At 37.6% G+C, this 13631-nt stretch overlaps 1 protein-coding gene across 2 annotated transcripts in view; it reads left to right on the top strand.

Moving 5' to 3' along the window:
- Positions 1 to 3323, top strand: part of PDCD1LG2 (programmed cell death 1 ligand 2) — a 49202-nt gene extending 45879 nt beyond the window's left edge. For both annotated transcript variants that reach the window (XM_011376644.2, XM_011376642.2), the window contains exon 7: positions 2653 to 3323. In XM_011376644.2, coding sequence (XP_011374946.1) covers positions 2653 to 2658 — 6 coding nt within the window. In that variant the 3' untranslated portion in view covers positions 2659 to 3323. The remainder of the gene's footprint in view (positions 1 to 2652) is intronic.
- Positions 3324 to 13631: the final 10308 nt, after the last annotated feature.

The raw sequence follows: 13631 nt of genomic DNA, 5'->3' as shown, positions 1-13631 counted from the left end.
ACAAGGGAAAACTGGAACCTCTAACCAATAGACCATATATTACCATTTACAGTTCTGTTTCTGAGGAATAATAATATGGGAAAATGCTTTCTATATAATAAAAAGAAAACAAAGTAACATATAAAATTGTACTTATCATATCATTAATGTCTTATTTTTAAAGTATTTTTAATATATCCACCACACCTCCTTCCCCCCCCAAAAAGTGAAACAAAAACATTAAAATGCCCATAATCATTATCTTTATGTTATGGAAACTTGTGTTGTTTTCTTCTTTTATGTTTCCTGAATTTTCCTTGTAGTTTAATACATTTTTAACTATCCCAATGTATCACTTTTAAGAACATAGGGATGCTTGTTATGTATAGGACTAACTTTCTTAAGCCCTTTTAACCATTCCCCACTTACCTCTCTATAACCCGTAGTGACTAGGACACTTCACTGGGTCCTAGTAAACTTTAGGGAGGGAAATACCATATACCCTTTCAAAAACACATACCAATGTCTTCGTTGCCTTTCAGAGATTCCTAGCCCAGCCAACCTAGAAAAGATGGATACATACTGCAAGGATATAAGAGATGAGGTGATTTGCACAAGGTCATCTTATAACTTAGTGGTAGGACTGGAGCCAGAATTCGGCCCACCTGAGTCCTTGTCTATGGCACCTGCCCTTTCCACTTTTGCAATTAACCTTGTCACTCATGGCTTTTTGTTCTTATGCAGGCAACCAAGCCATCAACCAATATAACTGGATTCTGATCCCTTTCTTTTAAAAGTTATTCTAGTCATCAAGCTATGGTTCATTAGAGCTTACAAATCATGTAACATGACTCCCTCATTCCAAAGATGGTGAGTTTGAGGCTAAGATATATTAAGTGACTTTCTTGAATGAAATTATGACAGAAAAACAAAAGGCCTCATGATTACCAGTCTAGTGCTATTTATTCTTTTACTCTCAAATACGTATTAAATGTCTGCTCTTTGCAAGATTGTGTTAGGTAGGCTGTGTGGGCGACCAATTCCCATTCAGGAGCCTACCCAAAGTTGCCTCATTAGAAAAGGCACTGTTATCACCCAGGAAATTCCAAAGGACTTAAGAGCTCTCTCAGGAAACAGAGTCAAAGACCAAATATTAGAACAAAATGTTGTAGTGCTCTTATCACTTAGAAAATTACAAGGGTTTTATGAACTCCATACCAGGAACTAGAGACAGAGACAAAAATATATTTTTCTATTACAAAAGAGATTAAAACAGTGGCAGAAGGAGGTGGAGGATATAAACACCCTGCCATAGGTCCCTGCAAAGGCCTCTAAAATACTTTGTGCTTCTTGGAACATATTTGGAAAATCACATAGCTCTCAAATTATTACTTTATTCTGAAATCTACCTTAGTGATCTATCCTCAGAATCCATGGGGAGAGAAGAGGAAGAGGAATCATTAATAGCCCAACTCACCTGGGCTCATGAATTTTTAACTGTATGAGGAGTCTGTATATTTTTTATATTGTTCTATGGCTTTATAAGAGGTACAAATAATATAGGAAAGTTCAGAGATGGGGGAAAATCACCTTAGGCTAGGATAATCAGGGAAGAAGAAAGGTTTCATGAAGGAGGTGACATTTAAAACAGGCAGAAAAAGAAACAGCAGACAGTTCCAGAGAACACAGGAGAGGTAAGGCAGACAGGCAGGGGGACATGAGACTTCTACAGAAAAAGGAGTGTGATCCTGGTTTGTAAGTGTGAGATAAGGGGAAAGACTGTTAGGGGCTGTATTGTGAGCCATGAATTTTGAGCAAAGGAGATTAGATTTTAGTCACTGGGCACATATGCCTCAGTCAGGTCTCAGATGGAAAAAGAGGGCATACTCGGAAGGAGTGACAAGGCAAGTTAACAAGTTTTTACTATTTACGAAGAGATGAGCATCATTAGGGTAGATCAGGGAGGGATGTTGAGCACCCTGGAACTAACAAGAGCAGGGAATGATTGATTAATCATCCCTAGGCCTGAAGGGGGAAGCGGAAGGCACAGTTACCAGAACCCTGGTGAGAACAGCGAGAGGAGAGAATTGCCCACAAGGAGCTATGGCCTTTAACAGAGGGATAAGGTCAGCTTGCAACCTGTCTGTGAGGTTGCTGAGGAATGCATACTCCAACCTCACTCTTCTACCCACTGCAATCTTCTTTCTCCCCTAGGCTGAGGGAAAGAATGCAATGGAAGCCGGAGGAAGAGAGCCCAGTGACACATTCCACAATGTCCATCTCCAGGGGCATGAGCATGGTAGAGTAGTGTGGAAAATGAGTCTGTAGGAACAAACAGGAATATCTGACACAATGGCAAAAGATACAAGGTTCTAAATAGGGGAATCCCATGAACTGTCCTCCAGTAGTAGTGAGTTATTTGCAGCCCAAACAATGGAGAGAAAAAGGCTCTTGCAATAGGTCGGGAGAGAGAGGCTGAAGACTCGGAATAGGGCAATGGTAGAGGGGGTAGAAAGAAAGGTTTTGAACCATGCTGCCTGCAGATAGATGAGCTTTTCTATTTTTAAAAAATAAAATAATTTTTAGTTCCTCACTCCAATCTATTTTTGAGAAAATGTATTTTTTCTAATCTGAAAAGTGATTTTTTCCTTCTTTGTGGACTTTTCTCCACAGATTTGAATCCATGGAGCTTGGGCAACCTGGTGGGACATCCTCAAGAAGCTTATGGACTCTGAAAAAGAATTCCTTGGCCTGCAGAGCTTGTTGTACTTTTCAAGTGCCTTTGTATGACACAGCACTTTAATCTGGACACTGCAGCAAGACTAGGCACTCCTGGCCATGGTGTGCTTAGAGGAAGTTAGGCAGCCCACGCCTTCAATCTGGGCTCTCACTTCTGCAGCCTGTGGCTCTGAGCAAGCACTGTTGCACTTTAGAAAATGACCGCATTGGGTCCTGAACTCCATGAATGTCCTGAGGCTCCTTCTTGCTGCCAGACTGAAAAAGGGAATCATTTCCCCTTAAGTTTTCAAAGTAATTTCCAGAAGCAGAGATAAGTAGAAATTTCTAATTACAGAAACAGATTGCCAGTAGAGTTATTTTTATCTGTAGTTTCCTCTGAACACTGGAAAAGCCTACTGAGACTATCAGCTCACAGATAAGGCTTTATATAAATTCAAGCCATAATTGACATGTTTTATGGCTTCTTGGAAACTTGAGAGCATCTGAGTTGTTTAATTAACAGAAAGCATTTGAGGACACAGGGTGGCCAACTACAAGTTGTGGAGAAAAGCCATTGAGTATTTTTGTGAGATCTAAATCATAAAGCATTTGTTTTAGTTATAATGGCACCGTGTTGAATGGTGGTTTTGTTGCTTTTTTGTTATTGTTTTTTTTTAACTACATCTTTTCTTCCAAAAATTCTGTTTATTTATTTATTTTTTAACCTCAAAAACCAATGATGTACATTCTTATAATTTGGCATGCTATATGCTGTGTCTGCAAAGATTTCAGATGAATAGCCATAATGGGTCAAAGCCCCAAACTAAGGCTCTTTTTCTGGCCCTCTATATAACTTTAAACTTAACCTTTTGGTGGCTCAGTTTCCATATATGTGATATGGTGATACTCACTAGTCGGGGCCTTTGATTGTTGGCACTATAGAAACCCTGTGGGATCCCCTTACGTGTGTGTCAATAATGACGCAGCAACAGTTTAATCATTTAAATCATTTAAATAATTTAATCAGTTTAATCATTTTAATTATTTAAATTTGGTCTCCATGCTGAGGCCATGAAGCTCGGGGCATTAGTTGACCCATGAACTATCCAAATATATGTATTAGCAAGTATAACAGTCTTAGGTTAGTGGGCTTAAAGCAAACTCTTTAACTGGTGCTCAGACTAAGAAGAATTTGGAGTTAATGAGACCGAAGGGATATGAAAGTGAGTAACAGACAAACTATATAACACTTCAGTTCCTCAATTCCCTGTACAAATCAAAGAATTCCTTTGAAGAATTAAACTCAATTGTTTATTCTTCAAAATGTTCCAGATGTTCTACTTTTGGCTAAGTGCTCACCCAGGGCCCATCCAGGTCAGTAAGTTTAATATTCCATCAGGCCGGTTGGCCCCGCTATGTTTGAAAGCCTTTTCAAATACACTTGGACTCCCTCTTCAGAAGGGTAGAATCCCAGGGCTGTTTGCTGGGTCCTCTGTGTTCATCTGGGGTCCCTGCTAGAGAAGCGGCATCTTCTAATGCTGCAGAGATCAGGGCAGGCAGATAAGGCTTTCTCCCCAAGGAAACAAGTCTACCCACACTGGGCCTCACATACCCCGATACATGATTGACGTTCTAAATCCTTGGGTGATGGTGTTTTAACTCTACCTGGAACCCAATGGCATAATGGCTTCTGTCAAAATACTGTCATCTTTGGTCTAAGATTTTCTAAAATACCAAATAGGGAGAGGGATGCCCAGATCCAGTATCCTGAAATCCAGGCTTCTTCAGGGAAGAGTATAAGGCAGTGTGTCCTAGTGTGAGAAATGTCCTGTACTACAGCATACTACCATAACATCTAAAATTTATCAAGTACTTACTATATGCTCACTATTATTTAGCATTTTACATATATATTATTGGAATGAATTCTCTTAAAACCATCTGAAAAGGCACTATTTATGTCTCTATTTTGAAGATAAAGATAAGGAAACTGAAACACAAAGAGGTTAAGACATTTGGTTAAGGCTGCCTGTTTAATTTGGAAGGGATGGAGCTAGTGCAATAAAACCATATTTATTATACCCCATAATGCACCCTGATTTCCTACCAGGTGAAACTTTACAAGTTACATATACCCCGTGGTCTTTTGCTGTTCATGGATTGCTTTCACTGTTACACTTTTCAGAGAGGCACTATAGGAGACTGGGTGGAGTGTAAGCTCTGTCATCAGAGATTCCAACTCCAGCTTGACTGTGTATGAGTTATGCAACTTTGGATACATCAGTTGATCTCTAAGCATTAGATGCCTTAACTAAAAAAATGAATTATATAAGAAAGGTATTTAGCACTTTCTTTTATCAGGCTCTTACTCTGTGCGACACACAGTAAATACCTGATAAATATCAAGTATCATTGTAATTCCCCTATGTACCAGCCACTACTCATGCTAAATAGGCAGTACCCAGACTTTATCAGGGCTGCAAGATATTTCTCCTAAATTCCACTCTTATGAGACCAGTGAGCTATGCTCCAAGGGATTTCCAGCCAAGGTATATCAACATGGGTTTTGTGTCCCAGGTACAAGCTCTCCTATACATGCCTCATTCTTCAGCAAAGTTAAAGGGCCCATTGTATGTCTCAAGTATGCTTTATACTGTCCCCTCTATCCAGAATGCCTCCTTTCTGGGACCTCAATTCTCACCAAAATCCTACTCAGTTCTGCCAGTGAGTATTTTCCTGTTTTCTCCAACTGAATATGAGCTCTTACTTTGGGCACAACAATGCTTTTTTTGTTTCTCTCTGAAGCAATTATCTTTCTCAGTTTTGAATCATGTGAATTTAAGTACATGTTGTATTTCTCCCTTAGACTGTAAGCTCCTGGAGGGCAGAGAGATTGTGGGATTTTGTCATTACTGCAGCATGTTATATATGATAGATACCTCATGCATGGTTGGCTCTGAGACTCATTATAATATTCAGGAGAATGGCTACAACTGACATTCTTACTTTTTATGACCTTAATATGATTGGCTAAAAAGTATACAAATGGTGATCTTTAAAACAAGAGCTAGATGAATTCTAAGTCTTTTGAAAAAAGAGTGCCTTTTACAAAGGGAGGAAAAATAGCATTTGAGAGAGCTTGAGGAATTGAAAAAGACCAAACAACAATCACCTATGATATTATCCGAGCCAAAGTATTTGCATTTTTGCTGCTGGCATTTGTTCTTCATCCATATATGTACATAATTTCAGCTCTAGTTGTAAGGTAATTTTCTATTCTTTTTTCAAATTTGTCATTGTATCAGAAGCTCATACCTATGTTGCTAACTGGTCTTCTTAAGCATCATCTTTATTGGCTGCATGAGTCATAGATCCATGCTGAGATAGAATTGGGCCTAAACTCTATTTATCACTTGACCACTATACAGTAGTCCCCACTTATCTGTGGGGGATATATTCCAAGACTCCCAGTAGATGCCTGAAACTACAGATAGTACTGATATATACTGTACTATTTTTTCCTATACCTACATACCTATGATAAATTTTAATTTATAAAGTATGCACACTAAGAGATTAATAATAATAAAATAGAACAATTGTAAAAATATACTGTAATAAAATTGATATGAATGTGGTATCTCTCTCTTTCAAAATATCTTATTGTCCTCTACTCACCTTTCAACTTAAAGGAAGTACTTCACAGCTTCTCTTTGGCATATCATAATTTCCAGCATCATTACTCTTATGCTTTGGTGCCTTTATTAAGTAAAATAAGGGTTACTTAAACACAAATATGCAATAACGTGGCAGTCAATCTGATAACCAAGATGGCTATTAAGTAACTAATAGGCAGGGAGCAAATACAGCGTGGATACAGTAGACAAAAGGATGGACACCCTCTGGATGGGACAGAGCAGGTCCGTATGAGATTTTTATCACAATACTCAAAGGGGCTCACAATTTAAAACTTAGGAAGTGTTTGTTTCTGTAATATTCCATTTAATATTTTCAAACCATGGTTGACTGTGGCAACTAAAACCATGGAAAGTGAAACTGCAGCTAAGGAGGGACTCCTGTAAGCTTCTGTTTTGACCAGTGGACCACAGTAGCATTTGGGGTTCCTATGGATTAGTGTCATTTTGGAGTAGTTTTAGGAACCCCTGAAAAGTGGATATTTCCATTTCTCCCAATACACAGGCACCTTAGTAAATGACTTCAAGTCCCTTTGGGGGTGGCTTGGAGGAAGATCTACTGTATCTGCGACATTGTTACAGGGTCTTTTCTCAAAAGGCCCCATCTTTCTCTTCAACCAGGAGCTTCAGAACTGGGAACGGATAAGGTCAGGGAATTCTCAGTTGTGAGAACTCAAGTCAGATTTCTATTATATAGATTAAATAATGTTTTGGTAGTCTGGCCATATAGTTAATTCTTAGGATCAACCACTGCCAGAAATTCCTGTGAGTAAAAAATCCTGATTACCTCTCTGGGATCTCATCATCCCCACTGAAATCAGGATCCCATCTTAGTGGCAGCATTTCCCACTATCATCCTTGGCCTACAGAAGGCAGCCACCTGCAGGTATTTAAGTTTGTTGGGTTCCCTCACTAATGCATTTCTTAATGCTTTAGTGAAGGGAGTATTTCTTGAACCTTTTCAGGAACCAATAGGGTAAGGAAAGATGCACGGATTACACATTATAAATTGCTCCATTATTCCTATCTCTCTAAGCCTTTAGAATTCTTCTTGAACATTATTCCAGAGGAATTCTGTCAACTGAATATCATTGAATATAGAGTCTTCTTGGGCACAGGTTTCAGCCAACCAAGTAAGCCAATAGTACCACTCTCAGCTGCTCAAGCTAATACATGTGTTTCAGCTAGTTCTTGCTGTATAACAAAACTTAGTGGCTTATGTTTATCATTTATGTTTTTATGATTTTATGGGTTAACAATTTGGACTGGGCTCAGCTGGGGCAACTCGTTTTTTACTTTACATGGTATTGGCTGGGCTCACTTATGCATTTGCAGTTAGCTGATAGATTGGCTGGAGGATGCTGGTCTTAGATGGGCTAATTCACACTTCTTGGAGTGAGTTGGTGCTGGCTGTTGGTTGGGCCATGTGTCTCCAGCAGGTTAGTCCATGCTTCTGCAACATGGAATCTGGTCCAAAAACAGCACAAAAGAGGGCAAGCCCTAGTGTGCAAATGCCTTTCAGATTTCTGTTTGCATCACATTTGCTAATGTCTCATTGGCCAAAGCAAGTCAGAGAGACATGCCAAGAATCAATATGGAAAGGTGCTTTACATGAGGCATGATATACGAAATGGCATGGTTCCCTGGGGGCTATTACTATAACAATCTACCATAGCATTAAGTCCAAAAATCTAGGTATATTATGCCACTTTTCATTGGCAAAGAGTTCAGTTCCTAGTTTAAAGCAAATCAATCCTAGAATCCTTCTGAGAGTCTGTTTCCTAGGACCACTCCTATTATCAGGTACAGTATCAGCCAGGGTCCAGTAAGGAAAGTAGAGTGGATATGATATTAGCAACTGGTTATAAATATAGTAGAAGGCAGAGCAAAAAGTAGATACCAAAGAGACCCAAATATTAGAAGTGCAGAAAACAGCTACATTTCTGCTGTCTGCTGCTATAGGAGTGACACATTCAGGAACTAGAAACAAGAAGAATTCCCTCACACGTTTCCCATTTACTGAATTTCATAGGAAACTGGCTGGCCAAGGGAGACTGGTAAATGAGGTTTACGAATCCCAGCCCCACCATGACAGAGCAAAGTAGAAGAAGGAAGACTTGGAAATGAGAACAGACATGAATCGAAACTTATATGGATAAATGGAGATGTATTCCTTGAGAGAAGAAAATACAAAAACTATGAATTCAAATTAGATTATAGCACAAGGAACTTTCTTAAACTTGGTGGCATACAACCAGGTATAAAAGGGCTGAATATATATTTGTTAATTAACTGAACGAGAAAATAGTAATTGGGCAACTGCTCTGGCCATGAGCATAGGACAAAATAAATTTATTTTAAAATATATTTTGTAGGCAAAGTTCTATCACTTGTAGCATTTGATTGAAAGTGAAAGAAAACCTGACATATACTGGCTTAAATTTTTTTTTAAAAAAAGAATGCATTTGCTTATGTAATTGAACAATCAAAGGTGCAGATGAGTACAGGAGTCTAACAACATTTTCAGAATCCAGGGTCTCTCTATCATCTCTTCACTTTGCTTCCTTTCTGTTAACAGTTTTCAAATAAGGTCTCCCTTTATGACCACAAGATGACTGCAAGTAGTTACAAAAGCTTCCATGTTCAAATCCACAAGAAAAAAAAAAAAGCCAAAGTATTTATTTCAGCATTCTCCCCAAAATCTAGAGATGAACTCTGGACAAGCTTATGTCATGTGCCCTATCCTAAACCAATCACTAGAGCAAAAAGAAAATACATGAGTAATGTCTTAAGTCTGAAGTTCTATTTAGAACATTTGAACTGAAAGTAGGATGTCTAATGGGTCCCCAAAGTAGGAATGGATCATGGAGAGGCAGACACCAGTGTCTACTACCAAAGCCATTTAGTTATTCAGTTAACAATTGATAAGCTCTTATTATCTACAAGGCTCTATGTGAAAGGCTATGAATTCAAGATGGCTAAGTCATTATCTTTATCTTCAAGGAGTTCACAACTAGCCTGAGAAACCAAAAATGAATGTAACCATGGTGTTTGCTGGATGTTGGGACAGATATATAAGCATCAAAATGATATCCTTTGTGCTGAGGTGTTGGAAATGCCCAAATGTATCTGTGGACTTTTCCTGGAATGTATAGCACAAGATATGTATCACTATCATATGAGACACCTGAGGAAAAATACTTCTGAATTTGAGATAAAATGTCACATTTTCAGAAGTCGATCATCCCATCTTTCCTGATGATATACTTCCTACTATCATGGCATATAGATGTGTTAAAAGTGCTAGGAAGGGTTTAGACTATACATTCCTCCTTGTATTGAGCTCGAAATATTAGATTGCCCATGTCATATTACCAGGAGCCATCATGAGGTTAATTACATTTACCATTATGGCTAACTTTCATACCATGTGCCAGACATCGTTTTAATTGCTTTCCATATATCATCTCATTTAAACATTGCCTTTCAATGAAATAGGGACTATTATTGTCTCCATTTTACATGTAAGCAAATTAAGGCCCAGTGAAATTAGATAAATTGCTCATATTACATAGCAGAGCTAGTCAAGATTTTGCAAGGCAGCCATGTAACAAAAAACCAGAGATCTTACATTTGTAACACAGTCAACCTCTCATCATATGGTATTTTAAAATTATGTATGTGTTTAGTTTTCTTTAAAAGCCTGTGAGTTTCCTCAGAGCAGGAACTGAATTTTTATTTATGTAATCCCAGAACTCAATACAAGGATTGGCACGTAGAAGATGCTTAATATTGTGGAATTGAATTGAAGGCAATGTGTGTGGAGTCTAGGGAAAGAGGTCTATGTGGAAAAATGTGTTAGTGAATCCCAAGCATGTCCAATGGAGACAGCTCCCTGTCCCTCCAGCCCATGCATTCCTACCACCCACCAGGTCTACCCCTCGAGTGGCGAAGAATGCATCAGATTCACAAAGCTTGATGACATCAGCAATTAAAATTATTCCAGCCACCATCTCCCCTCTCTGCCTCGCCCTGATTCTATGGTTACTGATAGCCTAATTATAATTTGTCGTCTTATATTGACTTTCCTATGGGAATAGAATGTTCTGAAGCAATTTTGATCTGCATATTAATGGCAGTTTTTTTATTTCAGTAAAGTGTTTTAGGAGTTTGATTAGCACAATCAGTTTTTAGTCTAATTCTGAGTATACAGAATAAATTTTCTGAACTTTTAAGATAAGATCTTGTTGATGCAAACAAACTGTTTTCCATAAGGGTGCTTGTACTGTTCATCAGCTGCCTCCTATAACATCTTGTCAATAACTGTGTATTCTCAACAGCAGAATCCTCTTAGGAGAAGTAAACTCAAAGAGAGTAGTAGGTTTTCTTCTCAGTTTTGTTTGTTCTATAAAAATAGAATTCCATGTTAAAACAGAACAGTTGCGAAAGTATTGAGAAAGCAACAAATGCCAGAGGAGGAATACAATCAGGCTGTTGGTCAAATCAAGCAGCTTCCCAATGTCTCAGTTCTCTTTGCTTTAAAATTCAAAAAAAAATAAAATGCTCAACTTATAGGTAATTTAAATAAAAACAAAACTTAAGTAGCTCTTTTCAATCATTACATTGGCAAAAGCTTTTTAAATTATAACACATAATGCTCCAGAATATGTTGTTAAATTGATAGATTCATAAATTGTTAGTGGTCATATAAATCAGAACATACAATTTTTTGAAGTGTGATTTGTCTATAGGTAAGAGGCTATATGACTTGCCATATCATCTGTCCAAGTATACTTATGTAAATCAACTCTAAGGAGATAATCCAAAAATACAGAAAAAGCTAAAGACATGGGGTTGGGGGCGGGGTATTGCAAATAAAAATATGTGATTTTTAAAAAGCTTTGCCATAACATTGAATGAAAAAAGCAAGGTACAAAATCTATATTTGCTTATGTTAATTTTAAGTTTAAAAAAATGCTTATATATGTAGCAAGAACCATGTCAAAGTTCATATTTTTACCCAAAAATACCATTCCAAGGATTTTTCTAAAGGAAATTCATAGACTAAAGTGAAATGTGTACTAATATGAAAACATACATTAATTACAGTATTATCTAGATGACCCTAAACTAGAAATAATCTGTCAAACAAAATGGAAGTCAGTCTTAGTGATTCGTGTTTGCATTAGAAACTATCTAGCCATAAAAAAATGACAGTTATAAAGGTTATATAGAAATATAAAATAATTGCTGTCATATAATTTTAAGTGAAAATAATAATTTCAATATATTGAGCACTTACTCTGAGCTCATCACTCTGCCACTCAATATACGGACATGCTCAGAGAAACTGGTGCGAAGGGAGGGTGTTATCCTCATTGTACAGGTGAGAAAATTAAGACAAAGTTGCTTAGTAATTTTCCCAAGTTCACACAGTAGAGCCAGGATTCAAACCTAAGCTAATTGATATCAAAGCCATTTCTCTGTCTCCAACATGCTATAAAAGCCCTAGACGCCTGAGAATAATAAGCAAAGGTGTGTGTGTGTGTGAGTGTGTGTGTGCGTGTGTGTGTGTGAGAGAGAGAGAGAGAGAGAGAGGGGTGGGAATCAGAGTGGGGCAATGATGTGGGTGGTCTTATGGTAATTGTTTGCTTTCAGTTACAATGTTAATGCCAAGTAAATGAATGAATGAATGAATGAAATAAGAAGAAAAAAGTGAGAATGGGTCAAAAGGCTAGAAAGAAGTATACTAACATATTAATAGGGTTTTGTTAAAGTGCTGGGGTTGTGTATAATTTCCTTCTCTATTTCCTAAAGTTTTTTGTAATGTATAGCACTTTTGTAGAACACTTATTTTAAGTGCTTGCTTCAGCAGCGTATCTACTAAAATTGGAACGATTAACATGACCCTTGCACAGGGATGACCATAAATTCATGAACCATTCTATATTAAAATATGTGTATGTATGTATACACACACACATATGTATGTGTATATATATATGTTGTTTTAAATATTTGTCTTCTGTGATATGGAAACCAGAGCTCTGTAAAGCTTATTGATCAATGAAACACTCTGATGTTTTGAAACAGCAATGGTACTCCTGGCAATACGAGTGTTACCAGGAATATGAATATCAGTCATTTCTTTAAAAACTTTTGGAGATTACTTCCACAGAATGCTTTTTTTTTTTTTACACATTTGGAAAGAAAATCTAAAAGCTCATGTTCCTTCTTTTTTTTCCTTCCTTCCTCTCCTTTGCTTTCTCATTGTAAAATTAGAGCGGCAGTAACAATCACTGTCTCTATTGTTGTGATGAGATTTTCAGCAATTTTTATTTTCTTTATATTCTTCCTGTACTTGAAAAATTTTAAAAAACACATTTAAGATTTTTAATCTGAAAAGTAATATTTAAACAATGTTTTAAATTAAGTGATTTAAGTTTTAAAAAGTTTTTTTAATATTTTAAAATTTTAGAATTTTATTGTCTGTCAGTTGAAAATCAAAAGTCACACAACTACCAAATATAATGGTATTTTGGCAAATTATTATATGCACAACTCATGTTTTTCCACTTACGTCGGGTGCAGAGCTTCACTTGTGTTTTCAAGCGAATCTAAAGAGAAACAAAGGTTTCTAAAGTGAAAGTTCGAAAAAGCACTGAAGTTGCCAGCTTCCTGCCTGCTGAATCAAAGGTCGCCTCCGTCTCTGCATGACTAGACTGCAACAGAGCATATGACACACATGTGATAGGAAGAGCTGCTCGTGTCTTTTCCAAGTAGTGCTCTGGGGAGTGTCCTCAAGAACCACCCTCCTGAAGGCAGAAAATTCAAGGGGTCTTTTTAAAACACAAAAACTTTTCTGAGTGTTCTAAAATGAAGAGAAGGAAAGAACAGTGAGTGCTGGGTGTTGGAATGTGACATTTGAAAGCTGTAGGAGGAAATGCCAGCCTGATAGTCCCTAGCTATAGTGCCCGAAAGTCAAAACAAAAAGTTCAAGCCCAGGCTGACAGAAGCTCTGCTTTTCTGAATGTTCATCACAGAGACTTGTGATGCTGTTGGGCTACCCCAACGGTGTCTCCTCCCTTTCAGGGCTGTCATAGGGAAAGGTCCCCAGGATCTATCAGAGTTTGTCTGGGACTTCAAACCCCCCATTTAGCAGTTTGTGAGATGTTAAGAGAGACATCAGCAGCATTACTCTTCTCTTGACTACAAACATGTATAGTTTCCTCATGTTAA

Source organism: Pteropus vampyrus, unplaced genomic scaffold (assembly GCF_000151845.1).
Source record: "Pteropus vampyrus isolate Shadow unplaced genomic scaffold, Pvam_2.0 Scaffold301, whole genome shotgun sequence".
Classification (NCBI taxonomy): Eukaryota; Metazoa; Chordata; class Mammalia; order Chiroptera; family Pteropodidae; genus Pteropus; species Pteropus vampyrus.
Note: the sequence above shows the minus strand (reverse complement) of the source record. Positions and strands in the feature narration are given on the sequence as shown.